General features: G+C 43.4%; 1 protein-coding gene across 5 annotated transcripts in view; it reads left to right on the top strand.

Annotated features, from left to right (window-relative positions):
* UNC13C (unc-13 homolog C) overlaps window positions 1–25,437 on the top strand; it is a 72,607-nt gene that overhangs the window by 16,420 nt on the left and 30,750 nt on the right. For 2 of the 5 annotated variants that reach the window (XR_009152011.1, XM_058156248.1), the window contains exons 3-9: window positions 1,199–1,221; window positions 1,773–1,834; window positions 8,126–8,204; window positions 13,321–13,389; window positions 13,825–14,044; window positions 14,708–14,935; window positions 18,841–18,982. Coding sequence is in view for 4 of the 5 variants with exons in the window: in XM_058156248.1 (XP_058012231.1) it covers window positions 1,199–1,221; window positions 1,773–1,834; window positions 8,126–8,204; window positions 13,321–13,389; window positions 13,825–14,044; window positions 14,708–14,935; window positions 18,841–18,982 (823 nt within the window). In the remaining variant the exon portion in view is untranslated. Of the gene's footprint in view, window positions 1–1,198; window positions 1,222–1,772; window positions 1,835–8,125; window positions 8,205–10,858; window positions 10,953–13,320; window positions 13,390–13,824; window positions 14,045–14,707; window positions 14,936–18,840; window positions 18,983–25,437 lie in introns of all 5 variants that reach the window. The other 3 variants (XM_058156250.1, XM_058156251.1, XM_058156249.1) reach the window with 3 other exon arrangements.

Here is a 25,437-nt window from a genome sequence, read left to right as displayed (position 1 = left end):
TCGCCCGCTGGGCCTGCTGGGCCATACTACCGGCTCCGACCCCCAGGCCAGGGGGCTGCAAAAGATTTGATAAATGCAGCATCATTCATAACAAGACATTTGCTGAAGGATCCACTGCTTTCACAGGGAAAATTATTACATTCTACCTTGTTTCACTCTGGCTTCCTCTATTTAATTGAGGAATCAAAATTGAGTAGATTTGTTTTTCTGGCCAAGAAAAAGACACAATACTTGTTTCTGATTTACAAGAAAAGAAAGGCTCCTGTATTAATTGCTGTCCTTCGTTAGACTGTATGGTGTCAAGGCAGAATCATGCCAAAGCCTGGCTGCTTTTACTATTAGACACAGAGATCAACCATTTTTTATTTTTATGTTTCCCTTCCAGTTCTGTAATTCCTTCTTGGCATGGGTGGGGGGAGAGGGACTCCTTTTCTTTAGGCTTGAAATAAAGGGCCATCCTCCCTTCCATGCCCCCTTACAAAGTGATGGCTCTCAGTTCACCCTCTGAACACCGTTGAGCGCATTGGGGCAAGGAGTTTGGAAGGCTTTCCAACCAGAACCAGGACTGCAGGGAGAATGTCAGGGGCATCTGAGGAGGAAATCATGGCTTGACGGTGGTTTCCCTGGAATATATGAGATGGGCAAGGGTTCCTAGCCTGTGGGTCGGGAGGTTGCTTTCTCTCAGGATTCCTGCAGTCCAGGAGGGGCTTTCACTCCTTAATCCACAGATTCTTGCTATGAATAGGTGGCCCATGATGCTGCACTGAGAAGGAGCTTTCTGGACTGTGAGCCACTTTGCCAGGCTGGCATCTGAGTAAGCAGAAGAGCTCCTTCTGAGCAGGGCTTTGTGAGATCCCTTCATAAAGATGAAGATCCCCTTGGAGGAGTTGCTTCATGGCCTGAGGGTTTTTGTCACACCTGAAAGTCCTAATGCATACCCAACATTTTCTCATCAGGCTTCCTAAAGAATGGAACCAGCGTGAGAAAGAGGTCTAATATGCTAGCTCTTCAGATGCCAGCTGTAACTTTCCCTACCAGGCAGAAGGAAGGGGGAAAGGAGGTCCCAACCTGGTTTAGCAGCTGAGTATAAAGCTCAGGAGCCTCTTGGCCAGGCTCTAGGTAGGATTGCAATATTCACTATGCACATTTCTTGGAGACGTGTCTAATTTTTATTCCCCTCTTCCCAATTCTTTTTCAGATAGCAGTTCTGTGGATGAAAAGGTTCCAAATTTGCATCTTTCCTTAAAGGGTGCTGTCTTTTGTGGGCGTGTGGTTGTGGCTCAGTCGACCTGTTTGGTCTTTTAATTTGAGTTGTGAGATGTGCATGACCCCCCCCAGCTTTCCATGCTTATGTCTTTCTCTTTCTCCGTTGATGTGTCCAGATGCCTCCCATTGATATGCAGACCGAGTCCTCACTGTTTGTGGTTTTCTGACTCATAAATTGTGCCAGCTTAGGGATCTGCTGTTCCCCACCCAGGTTTCCCGTTTTGCACCCTGGGACCAGCACGCCCACTGACCAACTGCTGCTTGTACTCCAGGGTTTAAAGGGAAACCGCCTGCAGGGGTGGGGTGCACAAGCCAGATTTCCTCCTCGAGGCTGAATGTTGCTCTGTTGTCTTTTCAAACAAGATGGATCTTAGCTTTGGCGTGGTGGAGCTGGCCCTGCTTCGCATTCGTGTTTCCGTCTTCGGTGTTGTTCTGTATATGGCCCCTCTGCTTGCTACCTGCCAACAGTTGCTGAAAAGCTGAGCTGTCCCTTCTTTTCTTTCAAGGCCCTTACTGTCAGCGGACGTTCCTTGGAAGCTTCCAAACTTGCCATCCAAGCTTTTTCTGGGTAAGTACCTGCACCTCCCTGCCTGAAAAAACTGCCCCTGAAGATGTTAATGTTCTTTGGAGGAAACATCAATAGCAGCTGTAGCCTACATGCATCTCAACAAGGCGGGGAGAGAAGCAGCAGAGGAGGCTCAGTTGAGGATATTTGAGAAGAAGCTCAGGACAAACCCAAACTGGAGGCACGGAGAGACAAAGCCAATGAATTGCCTTGTTTTGCAAGGACTACTTTGTCTCTGTAAAAGTTTATCCTACATGTGGGCTCTGGAGATCTGACCGTTCCTCTGAATCTCCTTGTTCCAGCTATGCTGTTAGTTGTCTGAAATATTGTCAGAGTTGCCACCTGTTAAATAGACTCAGTTTCCAGTTTTTCTTTGCCATGACATCTCCAACTTAAGTGCCAGAAGAGATCCATTGCCTGCTGATCCTTCTGATGACAACACAACCTTCTTACTATTCAGGCTGTTCTCTGAATAACCCACTAGGTTTCTAATCTGTTGAATTCTGTTTTTATCAGCTTTGAGGTTCACCATTGGCTTCAAAATTTTGGAAGAGTTTTGTGATATGCACAGAGTGTGTGTGTGTCTGATCATTTCATTACTCGTCTCTGATCTCTGTATACTGGTCATTTCTTTTCTGTTTATAGAGGTTTTTATTATTTCTCATCACACTATCAGCCAGTTATTTAGATAGGATTTGGCATTATCGAGTCCTTCCCAAGGACTTGGGATAGGCAGATGTTGATAATATTATTAATCATTGTATAGTCAGCCGGATGTTCAGACTGGGTTTGGAATTTTTGTCTACTTATCGAGTCTTTCCCAAGGACTTGGGATAGGCAGATCTGGATGTTTGACGGTGTTACAGATATTGTCACAGATGGAAGCTGTTCCAAGTACCATTATTATTATTATTAATCTTTATTCATTAAACATGAAACTCAGTCAACTGAACATTCAAAAAGGCATCACAAATACCATTGACTGGTGCTGATGGTTGATACAGGTTGCTGCCAGTGTCCTAGGTATCAACCAAGTATCTTCTTAAGATATATGATGTTCCAAGTAGCGCAGTTTTTTGCAGTTCTGGTGGTGTTATTGTAGGAAGCTGCAATTTGTTGATGTATCTTATCAAATTCTTGGACATGGTACCAAGTGCCCCGATGACAATGGATATCACTGTTACATGTTTCATCCATAGCCGTGTAGTTTTGATGTCCAGGTTGCGATATTTCATGATTTTTTCCAGTTCTTTTTCTTCGACTTTGGCATCTCCTGGTACCGTGATGTCAATAAATTGTACGTTTTGGTTTTCGACAACTGTGATATCTGGTGTGTTGTGTTCCAAGTGATGATCCAAATGTATTCGAAAATCCCACAAGATCTTCACCTTCTCATTTTCTATAACTTTTTCCACTTTTCGTTCCCATGACTTTTTGGATACAGGTAAGTCATATTTTTTACATAATGACCAGTAGATTAATTTAGCAACTTGGTCATGTCTAGCTTTGTAATCAATTTGTGTGATTTTGCTGCATTCACATATTAAATGTGAAACAGTTTCGACTTTGTTGTTGCAAAGTCAGCAGTTTGGATTGTTGGTGGATTTTTGTATCTTTGCTTTCATGGCATTAGTTTGTAGTGCTTGTTCTTGAGCAGCAAGTATTAAACCTTCCGTTTCTTTCTTGATGGTTCCTCTCTTAAGTCATGCCCATGCCAAGTTGTTATCACATTTTCCTTCAATGTTTTTCAAGTGCTGTCCATGCAGAGCTTTGGTTTTCCATCCATTTAATCTGTCACCCAACTGTTTTTCCTTATATTCTGCCTATTGTTGTTCTTATAATGTTCTCCGTTTTCACAGCCTGCAGCAATCTTTCTGTGCTTTGGTGCACATAATCATTCAAACTTCGTTTTTCTTTTTCTACAGTTTGATGGATTTGCAATAGCCCTCTGCCCCCTATTCTTCTTGCAGGTACAACCTGTCGATGTCACTTCGTAGATGTAAAGCGTGATGCATATTCAAAAGTTTATGTGTTTTCCGGTCCAGGTTTTCCATTCAGCCACAGTCTAGTTGATGATTCCAGCTGGGTAGCGTATCACTGGAACTGCTCATGTATTAATGGCTTTAATTATGTTTTGAGCATTCACTTTTGATTTTAATATTTTTGGACCCTCCTGATGTATTCCTTTCGCGTTGACTCTTTTACTTTTCCATTCAAGGTTTTATTTGCTTCCAACATACCTAGGTATTTGTAATGGTCATCCTTTGCTAATGCTTTCATGATGCTTCCATTTCCCAGTTCTATTCCTTCTATTTTTTTCCATTTTTCCTTGCTGCATGGATGTTGTTGTTAGTTGCGAAGTCGTGTCCAACCCATCACGAGCCCATGGACAACGTTCCTCCAGGCCTTCCTGTCCTCTACCATCCTCTGGAGTCCATTTAAGCTCATGCCTACTGCTTCAGTGACTCCATCTAGCCACCTCGTTCTCTGTCCTCCCTTTCTTCTTTTGCTTTCAGTCTTTCCCAGCATTAGGCTCTTCACCAGTGAGTCCTTCTTTCTCATTAGGTGGCCAAAATATTTCAGTTTCATCTTCAGAATCTGGCCTTCTAAAGAGCAGAAAGCTGCATGGATAGGATAGTGCATTTTTCAAGTCCAAAGTTCATTCTGATGTCACTGCTGAACAGTTGAACTGTGTTGAGTATTGATTCAAGTTCAGTGGGGCTTTTCGCATACAGTTTTAAGTCATCCATGTATAGTAGGTGGTTTATCTTGCCATGCTGGCTTGAGATTTGGTAGCCCAGTTTTGTGTTTCGTAGGATTATTGTCAGTGGAATTAATGCAATATTGAACAGTAGTGGCGAACGTGTGTCCCCTTGGAAGATTCCTGATCTGATGTTGACTTTGCCAATGTTCTCTCCATTTGCTATTAGAAGTGTTTTCCATTTTTGCATATTTGCTTTCAAAAATATATGGATAATTTGCTGCTTCCAAAGTTAATCCAGCTGTGGGGTAATGTGTCAAATTCCTTCTTGTAATCTATCCCCTCCATATTTAAATCCGTTCTTCATTTTGCATTTTTAGTACCATTTTGTCAATGAGCAGCTGATCTTTTGTTCCTCTTGATTTTTTGTAATTTCCTTTTTTTTCTACTGGGTACAAACTGTTTTCCATCAGAAGATTGAATACTGAATTTGCCAGTACTCTTGTAAAAAGTTTGAATGTTGTTGGCAGACAAGTAATTGGGCGATAGTTGCTTGGTTCTGTGCCCTTTTCTGGATCTTTCATTATCAAGTATATTTGCCCAGCTGTTAACCATTCTTCGCTTGTTGCATTTTGAAGCATTTCATCAAATTGAGTGGCAATGCAATGATGGAGGCTGGTTAGGTATTTTAACCAGTATCCATGAAGTTAGAATAGAATACAATAACAGAGTTGAAAGGGACCTTGGAGGTCTTCTTTTCCAACCCCCTGCTTAGGCAGGAAACCCTACACCACTTCAGACAAATGGTTATCCAACATCTTCTTAAAAACTTCCAGTGTTGGAGCATTCACAACTTCTGGAGACAAGTTGTTCCACTGATTAATTGTTCTAACTGTCAGGAAATATCTGCTTAGTTCTAAGCTGCTTCTCTCCTTGATTAATTTCCACCCATTGCTTCTTGTCCTACCCTCAGGTGCTTTGGAGAACAGCTTGACTCCCTCTTCTTTGTGGCAGCCCCTGAGATATTGGAACACTGCTATCATGTCTCCCTAGTCCTTCTTTTCATTAAACTAGACATACTCAGTTCCTGCAACCATTCTTCGTATGTTTTAGCTTCCAGCCCCCTAATCATCTTTGTTGTTCTTCTCTGCGCTCTTTCTAGAGACTCCACATCTTTTTTACAGTGTGGCAACCAAAACTGAATGCAGTATTCCAAGTGCGGCCTTACCAAAGTATATAAAGTGGTACTTCATGTTATCTTGATTCTATATCTCTGTTTATGCAGCCTAGGACTCTGCTGGCTTTTTTGGCAGCTGCTGCACACAGCTGGCACATATTTAAATGGTTGTCCACTAGGACTCCAAGATCCCTCTCACAGTTACTACTATTGAGCAAAGTACCACATATACTGTACCTGTGCATTTTGTTTTTCGTCCAGGCCAGGTGCGCTCCAGTTCTTGACCTTCTTTACTTGTTGTGCAACCATAGCAGTTGTTATTACAATATTCTCCATTTTGTTTTGTGTTGCTTGTTTTTGAGTATCTTTGATCCAAGAGGCAGTTTTATTGTGTTCTACTGGGTTTTCCCATAGTTGTTTCCAAAAGTTCAAAGTTTTTTCTTTACATGAGTGAATATTAGTATGGTCTCAACTTTCATCAAGTGACTGGTAGAAGAAGTGCTGATTTCTTCTGAACTGGACATTTTCACAATATTGTTTTATTCATCCTGCGTATCTTTCAATTTTCTTTGCTGTTGCTATTACACGCTATTTTAGTTCTTCCATAATTTCTATTATTGTTTTTTCCTCTAGGTTGTATTTTTTGTGTAAACTATTTTTCAGCTTTTTATTCTTTAGTTTTCCTTCTTTCAAGTATTTCAAATTGGTGACATCTCCTCGTATTTTTCTAATTTTATTTTCAAGTTGAATTTTTCACTTTGGTGTTCCAGTGATTTTTTGGGGGGGGCATTTTATAATCCAATTGTGCAGTTATAGTGGCAGCTGTGTTGTACATTAGTTGGCTTGTTTCATGTAGTGTGCTGGATGGGATGGAAGTTAAAATGTTGTTCACGGTATTTAGTAGAACTTTTACTCATTTGCTATGTACTATGCGAATGGCATAGTTTTTCTTTCTGTGTTTTATTTGATGTGGTTTTCAATCTTTTTTTTTCAGCATTTTCACTAGATCACTTAGCTCTACACTTTCGAGTTGTTGCACAGGAAGATTTTCATCCTGTATGTTGATTTCTTCCATTGGTTGGAAGTTTGTTCAGATGTTGGAACAGTTTCTTCAGCCTGTTCATCATTACTTGTTGTTTTCTTTCTAGCCAATGTTTCTAGATGTTGCATTTGCATATCTGTGAAAACTCGATGATGAAACGTCTTTGATCCATTAATCTTTGTTCAGTTATGTCGCTTTCTGGGTGTTTTTCCTTCCACAGTTGCATTATTCTCACAGTTGCATTATTTCTCTTCCACAGTTGCATTATCCCCTGGCTGTTGGTTCTGCCTGGTAGTAATATTTGATGATTTCTTGATTTTCTTCGGTTGTCCAAATTTTGCCCTTTTGGCCCAGTCGCTTTATAGTTGCATGCCCTGGTTCCCCAGCAATAACAACTGAGCCCTGTAGCCCAGGGGTGAAATGCTCCTGGATTGGACTGGATCGTGTGATCTGGTAGCGATCGTGGCCAATAGTTTGGCGATCTGGTAGTGATGGCAGAGAAAAGCTCCGCCCACCCAGCCAGGGCATCGTTACTTCCTGCTTTTAACCAGGAAGTAATGTGCCTTTTACCTTCTGTGCATGCAAAGAAGGTTTTGCGCATGCGCAGGTTTGTGTGCGCATGTCATGTGTGCGTGCACATAAGTAAAGCGCATGCACACGTGCACTTCCGAACTGGTAAGGAAGGTAAGTAGATTTCAGTAGAGCTCATTTTTCGGCAGATGTCCAGAAACCATAGCATCTGACCCGGTCCTTGTTGACCTGGATGATGACTGCTCCGGTATGGAATTTTGTTGATTTCTTCTTATCTTTGGTGATGGTAGATATGAAACTCAGTCAACTGAACATTCAAAAATGCATCACAAATACCATTGACTGGTGCTAATGGTTGATACAGGTTGCTGCCACCATCCTAGGCATCAACCAAGTACCTTCTTAAGATGTACGATGTTCCAAGTAGCACAGTTTTTTGCAGTTCCGCTGGTGTTGATGTATCTTATAAAATTCTTGGACATGGTACCAAGTGTCCCGATGACAGTGGGTATCACTGTTACATGTTTCATCCATAGCCATGTAGTTTCGATGGCCAGGTTGTGATATTTCATGAAAATGGAAGAGGCTGAATATCTCATTGGCAGAACCACTTGGAAGAAGCATAAAACCAATAGCAGTGTATGAACTTTCATTGTGTGCCTTTTGAGCTCAAAAGGCCAAGGTATTCTTATTCCAAAAGTCCTAGGGTTTTTAAAAGGTTTCCCAAAAGGTCTCGGGGGACTGCAGGAGTCTTTGACTTTTAACACTGATGTGGTTTTCTTCCATATGAGCCATGCATCTTGGTATGTTCCATGCTTCCACCCCACTTTCTCACCTTTTCAGCCCTGGGAGTGCTCTGTATGGGATCGATAGCATGCCAGACCTGCGACGGAAGAACACGTTCCCTGTCATCCGAGATGTGGTGAGTTACTGGCAGCATGCTATCACACTAATGCAGTAATGCTGTGCATAATGCCCAGTCCACCGTCCTTCAAATAAGTGCGTCTGTTTTCTGCTAACCATGGAACCCAACCAGAGAGAGGAGCTGGGCTCTGGGAAGAGGGAGCCTGCTTCTAGTAGCAGGGCCAGCAAATCTTGGCCTCAGCTCTGTCCTATTGATTCCTTGGGAAGAGTCAGTGGCAAGAGCTGCAATCCCAGCCAGGCTGGTACTGGCAGATTACAAATGACGCGTCCCTAGAAGAATGAAATTTGTTATTCTTGCATGTTTAGTGAAAGACACGCATAGGCCTCTGGGTTTTGTGGTTGGTTATGATAGGTGGCTGCAGAAGTACAGGTAGCCCTTGACTAAGGACCACATGGAGACGAGAATGTCTGTCATAAGTCATTATGGTTGTAAGTCACTACATGAAAAGACCTGATTGTATGACCATTTTACAATAGTCATAAGTCTGTAACTTGCATTCATGAAGCAGATCCAGCTTCCTGAGGGTTTTTTTTTTTTTGCCAGAAACCAGCAAAAATATTGCGAATTGTGATCATGTGACCACAGAACGCGGCAACTGAGCGTAAATTCAAGCTGTTGCCAAGCTCCCAAATTGTAATCAGTTTGTGACAGTTTGCGACAGTCGTAGTGCAAATGTAACTTGTAAGAGACTTTTCAGAGGTCATTGTGAATTTTGAACTGTCATTAAAAAAATGGATGACAGTCAAGGCCTACCTGTAATTTATTTCATTTTTTAAAAAATTTGGATTTTAACTTCTTGATCAATATCTTCCAATTTTTTAAAAAATATTATCCATCTTTTTCAATTAGAGACTATTTTAGCCTAAAACATTATGTTCGGTGAATTTAAGTGATGCTCACAGGGAAAAATATGAGATATCTAAGTGATTTCTTATACATTGTGGATCAGTTCAATTACCCATTTGAATGTTTTCAAGGTGCGAAAATAAGGCAGGATTTAGTTGTGGGGTCTCTGCAGCCTTGATGGCTGTAGGAATATGAATCATTGCATGTCATTGTCCTTACAACATCTGACTACTAATGCTTTTCCTAATTCTTTCTCATCAATGCTGGATTTTCCAGGCAATGGTAAGTGGATTTATTGCTTGATGTATTCATGTATGGCATTTCTCAAAAGGTTCTACCCCAGGGCAGCTGTTCATTGCAAATTAGACATTTTCTGCAATAAAGTTTTGATGTCAAATTGATTTTAAGATGTTAAAATCTGCCTTAAAAATGATTTGTCCCAGCCCTAAAAACAGGTTAAGTCCACCCAGAAGCCCACTGGTTGCAGGTGCATCTCACAGATCAGCCTTCATTCTTTCAGGGGTCCACATGGAGCTCCTGGCCTGCTGGATCAGGGTGGGCTTCTCTCCTGCTGAGTTAGCTGCAGCTAAACGGACACAGCAGTGATCGTGGGACTCTACAGGGATCTGTTTTAAGGGCAGGATCATTTGAAGCAATGACCGGAGTGCTGCTCATCAGAGCTGTGGATGATATTAAATGGGGTAGGGGGTCTGATCAATGCTCAGAGTGACAGAATAAGATCTGTGACTCAGGACTCCAAAAAAAGAAATAGTCAGTCACAATTGACAAACACTCGCTTCTTGTTGGTATCAGCCTTGCTTGCTGGAGTCATGTTGGATGAACAAACTGATGAGCTTATTGGATTGGGTTTCCCCAGAAATTGTAAGGGATTTTCCCACCTGATCCTTTCAAGGTTTTCCAAACATGGGGGGGGGGAAGGGGGGGACAGCAGACAGGGTTATATAATTTTAATTTTGCAAGGGTGGGGGACAACAGAATTCCCCTCAACAGAGTGGTGGACTCCAAACATTTTGCTTAAGGTTAGCAAGCTTCCCATGAAGTTAATGCTGCTAGAGAAAATGGCATCTTTCCCCATCGTCCAGGCCATCTTGTTATATTTACTCCTTGCCATGATAGGAAACCATTTTATGGTCTAGGTTTTCTGACGTAAGGAATGGGTGACTTATGAGGAGAAATATTTATTATTCATTATTAAAGTAAAAGATAAATGGCTTTCAATTCTGAGCAACTTGTGCCTATGCAAGATGTTCTTGGAAGATCAGCTGACTTTCCCCTGGGAGACCGAAGACTCGGTAGAAATCCAGAGTTCAAGTTGCCTGTTTCCCACTAATGGTACTTGGTGAGGATGTGAAACCTGGCCAGGCCAGAGCGGACAACCGAGTTGCCTTAGAGGCAGCTGAGGTGACAGTGCTTGGTGGTCAGCTTGCCTTTCCTCCCCTCCATAGTCTCTTACAGCCAGAGGAATTCAGAGCTGCCCTGTATGGCTCCCTGGGGCAGGAAGCCCTCCTGCTTGTGTGTGTGGGGCATGCTAAAAGGCCCAGACTGCCACCCTTCTGCCATCCCTCCTGGGCACAGCCCTTTGTAGAAAGGCAGGGGGAAATGTGCTGAAACACCTTTGGGAAGCTTTGGGTGATGGTCTTTGTATTTCAATCCTCATGGGCAAGTGAGATCAGCCTCAGTTCTTAGCCTGTCTGTGCTTGGGCAAAAGTGGGATCTCCTTCACCACTAGCCTTGGCAGACCATTAATCACGAAAACCCACGACTTTCCTGTTAACTCCTTGCAGTGACCAGATAAGCAGCAGCAAAGTGGTGTCAACTTGGTGCAATATTCAAGGTGAAGGAGGAGGATTGGGAGCCACAATTTCCCTTGTCAGAGAGGTGATTATTATTAATCATAATCCAAGCCCAAAAATGGTTGGCTTTGGAAACAGTTTATTTATTTAATTTATATGCCTACTTGATCAGGGTGGGGTGCCTCCCATGTAAACCTCTATGGCTTTTTGCAAAGTTTTTGCAGAGATTCAAACATAGCTGTTGTAATGAGTTAAGTCTTAAGAGATTGATTTATCTTCTGATAAATTAAGCTGCCAGTGAGAGAAGATAAGGATTTGTTGGATCCTTGACTCTTGGTAGAGTAAAATTCCCAGCAGATGTCAAGATAATTTGAAGTGCCCCTATTGAAAATCTGATCAGATTTTCTGAGGCAGAAAGATGCGCAGATGATCAGCAATAAACTCTCAGTAATGTCACTTTTTTTCTCTTCTTTTATTCTTGCCCAAATACTTTCAACATGAATTCTGTAATTCTGTGCAAGTATATATTTTCTTTATATGGGGTGCAATCTCTCTGTTTTTCTGCTGTTCCTTTTGAACAAACTGGAGACTTTCAGTGCTCTGTGCCAGTCACAGTCATTATCCCACTGAATTTCAGCACTGCCTGCCATGTCATATTTGTTTTCCTGAGGGAACGTTTTTCCTTTTCTTTCCAGTGTGCATTGATGTACACACCACCTAACCCCTCCTAGCCTCTGTTGTAATTTTCAGTCATATTTTGGAGTTGTTTTTCCACGTTTGTGTTCTGCTGTCTTGGTGCTGGTCCTTGGCTGAAAAATGGAAGGTGACAAGCAAACAGAAATATTCATAATTAATTGTTAGCAAGGGGAATTCAGTATGAGTTAGCACCACAAACCAGCTAAATTGCCAAGAATTTGTAAAGAAAAGCTTGTGAGATTAATTTATTAACCAGATTGCTGCAATAATGAAGTAAATCAAATAACAACATGCCAGTGATTTGTTCTTGCTTCACCTCATAATTATGTGTGGAGTTAATCGTGTGATAGAAAACACAACTAAGAACACAACAATAATTTATTAAAGCTGGCAAGTTGACAGTGAGTCACCGGTCTTCTGTGGTTAATGCTGAAGAATTCAGAGACTGGTCATCCCCGGCTTAAGATAAGTTTACCGAGATGGGAGACGAACCTGCTATCCATTTGGCCACTGACAAGGAATCGTTTTACAATGGAGAGCTTCCAGGGTTTTGAGATTCATGAATGCCGTTAGTCAAATTGACTGTTATTCTCATAGTTCGACCCTGCATTGCAATTTGAAAAGGAGAGGTGTGAACACTCCTGTTGTCAGTGTCATGGGTTATATGGCTGTTCTTGAAGATGTGAAACAGAAATGGGTATTAGGGAGCAGCCTCCGAGAGAGAGCTGCCATCAGACAGAGTCAAGAGCATTCTTGGTCTTGCCTCTCCCTCTCTCACATGTTTCCCAAAGTGTTTCCTGCAAATCGATCCTTTCTGAATCAATAATGTGGAGAAAAAGGCCCACACAACACTGACCATTTGTTTTTGGTATTAACTTTTCTAGTTTCTCCTTCTGTCAATAATAAAAGTAAAACAAATGCTACCTGATATGTTTTGTCAGCAGCTTGTTATCCATTTGTAATAAAACCTGAACATTTTAAATGAAATTGATTTAATATGTTTATCTCTATTGTCCAAATAAAATATATTTTCAATCTTTTGTACTAAACATACTCCAGTATTCATCATACTTGTGAGTTCCAGTATTCAAATTATACATCACAGACTTTATAAAGATGTGAAGTGACTTAATATCTGTGAAAGGTACTAAAATAATGTTTAAAGGATTCAATGTCAATGTTTCTCAAAAATGGCAGGCTTCCTGCCGCTTTACAGTTTTGTTTCTGTATTAGTGATTATGTTTCATGGAGGCAGGAAGTTTGGAAGTGTCTCTTTGGTACTTCTCAACCATTACCCTTGGTTGCTGGAAAGCTTCTTCAGGGGAGGAGCAGCTGAGCAGGGCAGCAGTCCTCCAGGGAGATGCCATCTCAGGCAAAGGCCAGAGAGGACGGGATAGCAGGCCTTTGGTTCTGGTTGCTAGCTGGACCTGGGCTAAGCGTTGCATCTAGGTGTGGAACCTGCCAGCCCCAAGTCGGCTAAAATAACCACTTGTGCCTGGGTTCATAGGAGCAACCGAGTTTCCACTGCACTCTGGCTTCAAAAATTTTTAGACTTGTCCTGGGATTTTGAGGTGGTAAAGAGAGGGGCGCGAGGTAGCCTTTATGAGGAGACTTGCCCAATGTTCCGGGCGGGACCTTCTGCATGACCCAGAGCTCAGGGACCATAACAAACTTTGGACAGGCGTTTGAGAGCAGCCAGCTGCTGTTTCCTTCTTTTCCTGCAACTTTTTCCTGCCTGTGTCTTTTTCCTTTAACAGACGCTGGCTGCCCGAAAGCCGGGGGTCTCACTGGCTATACTTGTCCGGACATCCCTGAATAACGAGATGGTAAGAGCAAGAAAGGAGTCTCTTTCTGAGGCCTCCACCAGTGCTGTACTTTGGGTGGGAGAAAAGAAGCTGGCCTTGAACTGAAGAAAATCCCCCGCAAAAGAAAGGGCAGGTAGAAAATCAACCCAACTTCCTTGCCTGCCACCATGTGGAAACCACTTTACAGCAGAAAAAGTGTGCTTATGCACTGGGGACAAAACCCTTGTGTGTCCAATTACACTTGGCCAATAAAGAAGAAAGAGTTGTAACACATTGTGTGTGGAGGTGGGGGTGGTTGCACACACATGTATGTACAGCTGGCTGAAGTCACACTCAAAAGAATGGGCAAGGGCAGGGCAAATTAATGCCTCTGCACCCAGTGGCTGTTTTCTCTCTTACAGAGAGGGAAGCACATCCTTCCTCTCGCATCCCCTGATGGTTGTGTTCTTCCCACAGAAACTGCACGTTTTCAAAAAGACTCTGCAGGCGCTCATCTATCCCATGTCATTGACCACTCCACACTACTTTGAAGTGTGGACAGCCACAGCCCCCACTTATTGCTACGAGTGCGAAGGGCTGCTCTGGGGCATTGCCCGGCAGGGAATGAGATGCAGTGAGTGTGGAGTGAAATGCCATGAGAAGTGCCAAGACCTCCTCAATGCCGACTGCCTTCAGAGTGAGTCTTGGGTGTCCCCTCTTTCTCTCTAATGGGGAGGGGCTGCTTCTGTGGGCATTCAGGGGTGGAAAAAGAGGCCATAGACAGCCTTTGATAGGGTTGACTGATACTGTGGGCCACTGGTTCTTGACTACTGCCTCTACCAGCTCCAGGATTTACTCACTTTGCTGATTGTCTGGTTCATGAAATAATTGACCCACCAACTGGGTTAACCCAAGAGAGTCAGCAAAGGGTCACCCACCTCCTTTGTGGTTTGGTGGGTTAGGCACCCTCTACCTTGAATTGTTTCCCCACTCCCATGTTTACGACAATTGTTTCCTGCAGGATCATCTTAGATCAAGTCAAAGCTGTCATGGATGTCATAGATGTCATGGATTTCTCTGCCTCAGTAAAGGCAGGCCTCAGTGCTCCCCCCTCCCATGTGCGGTCAAGCCAAAATAGGGACTTTAAAGCTCTTCCATTTGGGTTTTTGTTGGGGTGCTTTGGCAGCAGCATGCAGTAATGGCATTTCCTAGGGATATTTGCTGTATTTGGTGTTCAAGGAAGCAGCCCGCTAAAATCCAAGGAGTGGATGGGTCAGAGGACCTGTTTCTGAGGTTTCCTTCCTAATGACCAGATCAATGAATTATTGTGTGTAATATGATTATTATGGTATTCCCTCAGGGGCAGCAGAGAAGAGCTCAAAGCACGGGGCTGAAGATAAGACCCAGAGCATCATTACAGCCATGAAGGAGCAAATGACAATTCGGGAGAAAAACAGACCAGAGGTCTTTCACCTGATACAGGAGGTATTCCAGGTTTCAAAGGAAGAATTCTCAAAGCACACAAAGGCGGCCAAACAGAGTGTCCTGGATGGCACCTCCAAGTGGTCAGCAAAAATAACCATCACAGGTGTGATAGTTTCCTAATTTTTATCTCCTTTTGTGTCTTTTTTGTCTGGCAAACTACCTTGTGGCTTGTGAATGAAAACAAAACAGTGTGGCATTATGAGAAAAGACTGTTCTGGATTTCATGAGGAGAATGAGTTGGCTCCAGTTGAGCTTATCTTTTGTGTCTTGGGCTGAGCCTAGGAAGAGTCCTCTGGTAGGCTTGAGTAGTGGACCAGTCTGCCTAGAGCGGAGGGAGATTCCCTTCTCTGCATACCCTTCTCCCACCCACCCCCATTGGGCAGAATCTATTAATGGGTTTCTCCCCTGGCCCAGGGGATGGGTCAGATATCCTCTTTGGTCCTTTCCAGCTCATGTGTCCTGCATTCATGGTGAAATAACAACTTTCATCCCTTTCTAGCAGATAAATCAATTGGCTGCTTAGAGATTTGTTTATGCAGCCCCAGGCTCACAGGGGAGAATGGAAATACTCCAAGGGCTTTGGCTGAATCTCACCTTGCTGTTGGTGCCCTACTTCGACATCCCATAATTCAAGTTTGCTATCACCTCTGGCAGAAAAAGTTGTGCTAAATCAAATTATCTTTTGTTTTCATTATGGAATTTCCTGTATATTCCACCTTTCATAATATCTTATTATCTATAATTTTACTTTATGGGAAGAAATGCTCCATTGTCTGAAACTGAATGTAACTCTCTACTATTGACCTCACCCCATTCCTAAGAGGTCTAAGGGGCGTGCATAAGAGCACAAACATGCCTACCGTTCCTGTCCTATTGTTTCCTTTCATTAGATCCAATTAATATAGTTATTACATACTTATGCTCATATATATGCTTATATATTATATAGTTATTTTCATGCTTATGCTTATATATACTGTTGTGACAAATAAATAAAATAAAATAAAAATAAAAAAGTTATGAGGGATATGTCTCTTCTGCAGAGACCATATTAACCTTATCGTTAACCATATTAATTGACAGATAGTTAATAGCTGGATGATTTATTTATTTATGCAAGCCTGTTTTATTGCTCAGTTGTGAAACTGCAAATCCAGTCTTTAATTAAGCATATAAGAATCTACAGCAGGAATGTATCCAGAGCTTTACACAAAAGAATACTGTGGAAATGGACATACTCTATTATGATGCCATAGTAATGACAATTATAGGCAGAGGCTCGAGTAGAGTGTAATGAATTTTGGTTGTGGGATGGATGAATCTGGCAGGAAGATGGGCAAGCCCCAGGAGGGTCTCGCAGCCAAAACTGGGAGGAGGGAAAGCTGTCTCTTTCTTGAATTTACAGAAGATTTTGCTTCTTTTGGTCCATGGAATCCTAGCATTGGAAGGGATCTATCTCAGAGGCCCATTCCAAAGCAATGGCTGCCCAACCAGGGATAACTTTTCAGTAGTAACACCAAAACACCCAGCAGAGAAGAGATGCTCTGCACAAACCAGAGAGTCAGCTAATTGTTCTAGAGCCTTTCATCTGGCGGGGGGAGGCGGGGGCTCAAGAATTTTGTAGGCAGAGGAGGAAATGAGTCCTAGAGATGAACTGTCCCTTATTCTGGCCCAGCGCCAGGACTTGGTAAGAAGGAACATACCCTGAAAAGAAAAATCAGCTATCAGCCTTACCAGATAGGAAACACAGCCAGATAAGTGAATTCTACTTTGTTGTAAATCTACATTGACAGAATTTTGCAAGTCTGGAAGGACCATTCTCTTGTCATCACTTTTACAGCCTGAGAACGTAAGGGAGAATCCCTTGGGAACCTCTTGCTTGGCCCACTGTGCAGCTGCGGGCTGCTCTCCCTCTTATCTGGCCATTTGGTGCCCGCTCTGCCAAGGTCATTGCAACATTCCATTCCATCACAGACTGTTTAGGCTGCAGGGTCTTGGCTCATCTGCTTGGATTAAATTATGATCTTGATAGGAAGTGGCACTTTTTCTCCAGGACATAACGGGAAAGAGCAGACCTTGAGCCAGCAAAATAAAAAATGAAAAACCTGCCCGGCCTGGTCTCATCTCCTAGGCTGGGGAGTCTCTTTCAGCTGCTGTTCACCAGGCTCTCTTCCTGCTTCAGGATGACTGTTCGTTGAACAGTTTAAACCAATCCTTAGCGGAGCTTGGGGCAGTGGGACGTGGTGAGCCAACACTTCTCTGAACAGGCATCCGATTAGCTCACTGTCCTACCAGGGACTATTCAAAATGCAGCTATCTTGCAGCTGTCTGGATGCTGTAAATAATATAGGCAAAATTAATATTAGAAATTGAAAGGAAGGGAGAGACAGGTGAGGCTGGTATGCAGTTCTAGCTTTCAGTGGCCTCAGCTTGTTGCTGGCTGAGCAATTTGCTTTGTTATGAATTGTGATGGAAGAAGCAGCTGACAAGTATTTATATTTATAGCAGCATAAGCACACACTAGCTAGCATAAATCCTGATATCTGCAATGGGAGAGTTTTCAGTAGGGCTTGCAAATTGGAGAAATGGGATCTGGAATTGTGCCTTGCTCCAGGGCAAAACATGCCATTTCCTTCTGAGAGTGAAATATTTGAAAGATTTACTGGGATATGAGAGGCAAAAAACATCCTGTAGCTTTGACTTTTCCTACCTTCCTTAGGGGCAAGGGAGGGATTTCCAATTCAAGGCTTTCTGTTGGTAATAATCCTACCCAGCTGGAGGGAGCTGGACTGGTGGAATAAGGGTGGAGAGGAACAATTCCTTTTCTTGTACCTGAGATTCCCCAGCTTCAGCATCTACTTTGCTAGTTTCAAGCTATATTGTCCATTCTGAGTCTAAAATTTATCCGCTTCTCTGAGTTTTCTAAATAGTTTTTAGAAAACAATTTATTTCTAACATATTTATTTCTATCATATGCTTGATGCATATAGGATATATTTCTTCCTGCACGGGCAGTTTCCACCAAGAGTAAAAAGAAAACCAAGCCAAAATGTTCGTGTTCATAGAAATCCAGCTGATCCAGATCTAAACCTGAGACCACAATAAATAAACCTCTCCAAGCCAAAAGAGCAGCTCCCTGCTTTGGAACCCAACCTTTGGTCTCCTCTGGCTCCGTTAGGATCTTCCCAGTTCTTAGTGGAGATTCCAATCGAATCTCCTTGCTTTCCCTCAGTAAGAAGAGGGAAGTTCTGCCCTCCTTGGGCTCAGGGGTCAAAAGACACAAAAAAGGAAGAGGAAGAAGGAGACCAAACAATCTGCAGTTCTCAAATTTTAAGGGATTCAGAGCCTCCTCCTTTGCTGCAGCTACCAAGTGATTTACCAAGCTGACTTATCAGTGGCTTTTGGGGGGGGGACTTTTGGGGGGGGCTTCCTTCCTCATCTCTCTTTTCTCCAGAACATCTTTCTGGAGTTTGTCTTCTAAATGGGCAAGACAGAGGTGTAGCCGTGGGGCTGAAACCAAACTCTGTACTTGACCACTTCTCTTGTTCTCACTTCTGCCTTCTCTCACTGACTTTCAGCTGGTCTCTTTGACCAGCAGCTGCTTTGGGGTCTCCATCAGACAGTCTCTGTCTATTGTTTGACTTTTTCCTACTGAGATTGACCAGGCAGAGAGTCTGGGACAGTGGTAGAATTATTATTTTTTTACTACTGGTTCTGTGGGCGTGGCTTGGTGGGCATGGTATGGCTTGGTGGGCATGGCAGGGGAAGGATACTGCAAAACCTTTATTCCCACCCCACTCTGAGGCCAGCCAGAGGTGGTATTTGCCGGTTCTCCAAACTACTCAAAATTTCCACTATCGGTTTTCCAGGACCTGTTGGAACCTGCTGAATAGTAGCCCTGGTCTGGGACCTTTGGGACGCAAAGCTTGTGCTGCAGGAGCATCAAAGGTTGGGGCCAATCCTGATGTGCCAGTTGGATTCAGCTATTTCTCTATCTTGTCCTCACAGTGCTTTGTGCCCAAGGCTTGCAAGCAAAGGACAAAACTGGCTCCAGTGATCCATATGTTACTGTGCAAATTGGCAAAACAAAAAGGAGAACAAGGACTATCTTCGGAAACTTGAATCCAACATGGGATGAAAAGTTTTATTTGTAAGTACTAAAACTAAGGGGTTTCTGCATTCTTGTTTGCTACCATATTGCATGTTTATCACTTGAGCTGTACAAAAAGCTTGGACATTCTCATTCAGCTGAGTTACAATCAAAATATTGTTTCTTATTCTTCAAAGTTCATGCATTTGCATTATGGAATAATCAAGGAGCTGTGCACATTCTAATTTTGGAGGATGGGAAGCAGGGTTGAAATCCAAAATTTTTCCCTGCTGGTCCGAACTACTCAAAATTTCTGCTATCGGTTCTCCAGAACCTGTTAGAACCTGCTGGATTTCACCCCTGATGGGAAGGTAGATTCTTCTGCCTCTTCCATCTTTTCATTTTCTGGCCAAGGAAATGGTCAACTTTTAGTAGACTAGAAACACAGTTCATTTGATGCTGATTTTTTTTTTTATTAGACATAATAAAAATAGCTCTACCAGCCACTGAGCATCTCTACAATTTTAGTTTAATTTAAGGAGAAGGGCAATCTCACAATAGTATGGTGTTTATCCAGGATGGTTGTGGTTGTTTGTACTTTAGATTGCTTTTTCTCTGAATAGACCATGAATGTTTCTGCAGAAAGGGTTCATGAAACTGCGGGCCACCTTGGTTTCAGTTTGAGAGAGGGCATAGTGGGGGTTTTGTCCTGCAGTCATTTTGGGTGGCCTCAAAATCAGCTGGGGCATCAACCCAGTATGATCCCCATTGCAAGGGTTAGATCCCCTGAAATGCTGCCCCTGTCTTAGCTGGCGGTGATATTTTACTGACTCTGGGTGAGTTTTGGCTGGCTGGCTGTCCCCGAGCTCCCATCTGGCACCAATAACAGTTTCCACCCCATTGGCTGTTCACTCTAAAATAGACAAATAATTGTTAATTATCTCAAATAACACAAACAGTGGTTTTTTTGAAGTCCATGAATTGCTCTTTCCACCAATACATTCATTCTGAGCTAATTTTGTTAGCTTGTCCTCCCCGCCTCCCCCCCCCCAGTCATGAAATTGGGGAAAGCAGGAGAGTTGAGAAAACGAGCTTTGAGGGAACATATGCTCCATCTCCAATTCACATAAACAGCTTCTTATTTTGGAGAGAGAAAAAAAACACCCTTTCTGTGTGTTACAGCAGAAATTGGCAGTGCACCATGCCAGCTCTGTAGCAGCATGTTTTCAGCCTTTAAAAACAAAGTGACAGCATTCGGTTGATTTAATTAGCATACATGCACCCATTCATAAACAAAGTTAAAAGCAGCCAAATAATTCATCTGAAACTTTGAGCATGGGGATGGGGCAGTGGTGAGTTTCAAATTTTTTTACTACTGGTTCTGTGGGAGTGGCTTGGTGGGCGTGGCAGGGGAAGGATACTGTAAATCTTCATTCCCTCCGCAATCCAGGAGAAGGATACTGCAAAATCCCCATTTCTTCCTGATCAGCTGGGACTTGGGAGGCAGAGAATAGATGGGAGTGGGGCCAGTCAGATTTTTTACTACCAGTTCTCCGAACTACTCAAAATTTCCGCTACCGGTTCTCCAGAACTAATCAGAACCTGCTGAAACCCACCTCTGGGATGGGGGTGACCAAATTGTTGCTCTTTAATTATAAAATATACCGGTGAAGATTTCTGCGGAAGGAATTTGAAACCTCATTATAGTCCCTCAGGAAATGCAAAAGAACTTGGGCCTATTCACTGTGGAGTCAGAGACAGGGTGACAGGATAGTTTTTCCCCTGAAATGTTGCTGAAGAATCTGGAGAGGAATCAGTGCTGCACTCAAAAGACCATTCTGGGTGTTCCTGTCTGCCTGCAGCATAAACCCAGAGCGATTGAAAAAGCCTTCCTTTCTTTCTGCATGGCAGAGCGTGTCCTGTAGTGCTCAAGAAAGAAAGTCCCAGCTCTCCGAATTTGCTTTGAACAATGTTGTGTACACACATCATCTAGAGCTTGGTTCCTCCTTTTTTCCTCCCTGCCTCCCAAGTGATGCTTGCCTTCCATTAGTGGCTGTCCTGAGCATCTACTCTTTCTGATGAAAAGGATTTCTAAAAACAGTCCACTTACTCCTTTCCCCTCCCTCCCTCCCTCCGTCCCTCCCTCCCTCCCTCCCTCGCTTCCTTCCTTCCTTCCTTCCTTCCTTCCTTCCTTCCTTCCTTCCTTCCTTCCTTCCTTCCTTCCTTCCTTCTTTCTCTCTCTGTCTCTCTCTCTGTCTCTCTCTCTCTCTGAGAGAGCGGGAGAGAGAAGGGAAGAAGCTTTTGTTTCATTTTTGTTTCCTGGAAGCTGGGTGGGGGGAGGGGGGGAGGTCTTATGGCTTACTGGTGGTCTTCCATATGGCCTCTCGACACTTGAGAATCACCTTGAAGGTTGCCCACTATTGAAAGGAATTGAGGTTGCAGGTATGAATCCAGACTTTTGGGGAATTCTGATTGGGCATTCCCTGAATCTGTTCAAAAGGGAGTCGTGCAAATTAAGCAAAGGTGAACATTTCCAGCCAATATCTTTCCTGAGAGGGTAGGAACTGCTTTTTCCCTTCCAAATCAGCTGAAGAATGTTGTATCCTTCTGGCTTGCCTGAGCCCTGGCAGTTGTGAGAGATGATTTGTGCCACCCGTTGCTTAGACTGTGCTTTGTCACCACAGTGTGGTGGGGCAGGGATTCCTTCTCCTCCTGGGCTAAGATTGTTGCCAGGCTGGCAGAAGAGCACAGAAATGATGAAACAGATCCTCTCAGGCACTTTTGTTCCTTGGGGTGGTATGTTGACTATGAGAAAATCAATGGCTTCAACCTTCAGGGTTTAAAGCAAGATTGTCTGTAAATCAGCAAGGATTCCTTCTGAGACATGCTGAAACCTGACAGGGGCTCTTCTACTAGTTTTGATTGCTGTGGGAGAAAAAATGCTGATTCTAAAATAATTATTTCTGCTACTATTGTGGGCTTTAAATTTGGACTGGTGATGTCTTTTAACTGTAACATTTCTCAGTGTATTCATGATCTATGAGAGATTAAAATAAATGGCCAAGGATTTAGAATCTACAGCTTTCTGATTACAAGTATGGATTTATTTTACATTATGCAAATTGTATCTTTGATCCTGCTTGGTCTTCAAATAATCCCATGTTTGCTTTGAAAGAAAATATGGCTATTGTATTGAGAAAAATATTCTTGTCAATCTAGCTTTTTAACCTTTGATCCGTCTCTCATCCCTATTCCATCCTTTTTAAAAATCTAATGGCATATGTGTTTGGATATGCAACCCATGGAATCATTGAGTTGGGATGGATTTTAGAGGCAATCCAGCTTACCCCGTATTTGGTGTGGGAGCCATAAGAGCATCTCTAACAGATGAGTGTCTGCCCTATGTTTGAAGCTCTCAAGGGAAAAGTTATCACTTCACATGGCAGGCGTTCAATTGGCTGACAGCTCATGCAGTCGGGGAGTTCTGGTTTGGTGGAAAAGGCAAATGTTACCAGCAAGAGAAGCATCCTAGTGAAGATGTTGATTCTTTTCTATTCCACATCCAGTTAAGGAAAGTGAAAGAAAATGTTTCAGAACCCTCCTTGGTGTGCTCGGTTTATTGATTGGTCTCCTTTTCATTCATGGTGGGGCGGACCTGTTTTTAAACTCTGGGAATTGCTACTTCAGACTTATTCAATGTAGTGTTGATGCCTTAGATGCTGATGCTAAAACCTTAAAGGAGTTTGGGAAGGAATCTGAGTTGCCTACATGTTTGCAAATGATGGGGTTAATGAAATTCCAGTGTCTCAGTGACAAGGAAAGAGGAAGCTCTTTGTGGGCAGTTTGGACTGCTTCTCACTGTAGCTTGAGGACAATTGATGGCCCTCCAGAACTCACTTCTTCACTTCCTCTAACTCTAGTGGAAAGTTGATACTGGGTACAGGGAGCTCCAGAAATAAAGCAGTGTGTGGGCGGAGAGGTATTGAAGTGGAAAGGAAATGCTGTGGGAATGGAGAATATTTCCTTTCCACTTCAATAACCCCCACACCCAGTTTATTTCTGGAGGTCCCTGCAGCCAGTATCAACTTCCAAGCTGTCCCTGTACCCAGGTCCCTGTACCCAGTATCAACTTCCAGATCATCCAAACTGCCAAGCTGGTCAGACACTCTTTTGTTTCCCATGTTTTTTAAAGGTCTTTGACATTTCCATAATTCCCAATAAGAAGCTCCTGGTGGGTCTGGGTGTGTCCCGCACTGAGGGATTGCAACAACAGCTTACTTCCAAGTAGCAGCTCTGCAGCATCTGCCTCAACGCCAGTGGGCTGTAGGGCTCATCTCTTTTGCTAAACCTACAGTGTCCACTGGCAGCCTACCACTTGCTTTCATTTCTGGTGACCGTTTTCTATCAGCAGAACCTGCATGTGCATCTTGCTGTTGTCTCACGGCCTTTTGGAGTTCTGGATAGAAACTATCTTTGGGTAGATGCGGCACAGACTTCAGTAGTCCAGGCTTTCCACGGTAGCCTTTTGTAGGTCAGGGTAAAAAAATGGAGAGGAACAAGACAATGGCACTAATGGGGCAGTCCAAAGGAATCCTGGAATCCAGTGTGGAACCAGAGTAGTGCCAGCTACAATGGATCTGAAAGGTCTCAGATGTCCCTGCGCTCCTTTGCAAGCTCCCAAGGACTGCAGATCTCATGGCCTGAGGGAAGGACCCCCTGAAAGCCACAGGCTCCATGCCCCTGTACCCAGTTCCATTGGCCTGGCTGGGTGAGTGGGGATGGCCCAAGCCCCATTCAAAAGGGAGATTTTACTGCAATTGAATAACACTTGGTCTGCAAGTGCTTTGCTATGCCTTCGGGCTGTCTTTCACCTTCACCTGGACTACCGCTTATCTCAGTCGTAATCGGCTTAGAGATAGATGGGAGATGCATAAGAGGCTGCTGGCAGAGTCGTAACCATAAAGTGGGTTAAATGAAATGGATCTCTAAATGTAAACAGCTGCAGGGTCTATGAACTGGTGTTACTTCCATACCCTATGAATTGGTAAAATATCGTGTTAACTGGTATTCCTTCCTTTCCGAAGGGCCATATCTGTTTCTAATCCAGGGTTGGCAGAGTAGATGATGGTGGGCAGGAAAGAGAGGCAGAGAAGTTCTTGAGGAAATGCAGGGCAAGTTGAGCTGAAGCGTTCCTTGTTTGAAGGAGGAGAGGGGCGGAAAGGTTGAGATTTCAGAGTATCACACCTTTGTATGCAGCAAAATTGAATCCAACTCAGTCCAATGTATGGTATATTGAAATTTAAAGCCAGGAATACAAAGCAAACTGCCTTCTGCAAACAGGTTGCTCAGGCAAGGAGGTGAAAGGGTTTAAAAGCTGAAATTCTCAAGGCTGGAGGGAAGGAAATGCTCCTTTTCATAAAAAGACCTGGAGTCACTTACCTCCAGTGTAGTCTCCAAACAGAGCCTGAACCTGAGGCGACGGGGGCATCCTGAGTTTTGAATGGTTGGGAGCCAGAATAAGCCCCTCTGGTCAAAACAAGAAAGAAGCAGAAGATCCTAATGGTTCTGGTCAGCAAGCTGGAGAGACCTAAGTGTCCCTTGGAATTGCAGGGACCTCACCAGACATGTGGCAAACTGGGTTTCCCAGAAAATTGGAGTGGTTCATTTTAGCAGCTCTTTGTTTGGTGTCTTGAGCCATTGGGGTGGGGTGGAGGAGTCTCAAATGAGCAAGTTGCTTCTTTCACAAAGGAGCTGAGCCCTCCCCCCCACAACTATCTTCTCCAAAATTGGTAAATAAATTTGGTTCCTGCTCAAGTCTTGAATTAAAACAGTAAGGATGCTGCCTAGTGTGCTTAGCAGAGTGAGAGACTCCGCCCCATTTGGCTGTAGCTCCCCCCTAGATTACATTATTCAGCCAGACATGGCAGAAATGCAGTCTTTTCTTCTTCAATTATTCATTGTGAGGAACAATTGATTGTGCAAAAATGCTGCTAACCCTGGGAGAAGGGAGCAGCACCAGCACTCTGAGGGATAAATCCATTTAAGAGCTTGGCCCTTGGACAGCATCTGTGAGGCAGGTGTAGCACAAAGAGCCCCTGAGGCAAAGAACACAACAGCAGTTGGTTAACAAGGACTCTGTTCTCCCAGAACTTTGCAAGGCTGATGTCCAGGCCAGCATTTGAACATAGAAACCTTTGAGGATCCAGGCAGCAGATGGTTCCCGGGATTCCTTTGTGGGAGGGGGGGGCGGACTGTTGGTTGTTTGCACTTCTCCTTCTCAAGCCTTGAAAATTCTACCTCATCTTGAGAGCCATGCTTTGGGCTAAAGAAGACATGTGGTTGTTGGAAGACCAGAGGTCTAATTAATGATAACTGGCTGGAAAGAATCACAGTAATGGAGTTATTTATGCAGTGACCTAGATTTGTTCTCTGACTGTTTTTGGTAAGACAGGACATAAATTACTTTCCACAAATAAGCAAAGGCAAATTCTTTCCCCTAAGAGATCAAGAGTTAA

The sequence above is a fragment of the Ahaetulla prasina genome, chromosome 13 (assembly GCF_028640845.1).
Source record: "Ahaetulla prasina isolate Xishuangbanna chromosome 13, ASM2864084v1, whole genome shotgun sequence".
Taxonomy (NCBI): domain Eukaryota; kingdom Metazoa; phylum Chordata; class Lepidosauria; order Squamata; family Colubridae; genus Ahaetulla; species Ahaetulla prasina.
This window is presented reverse-complemented; position numbering and strand designations above follow the sequence as displayed.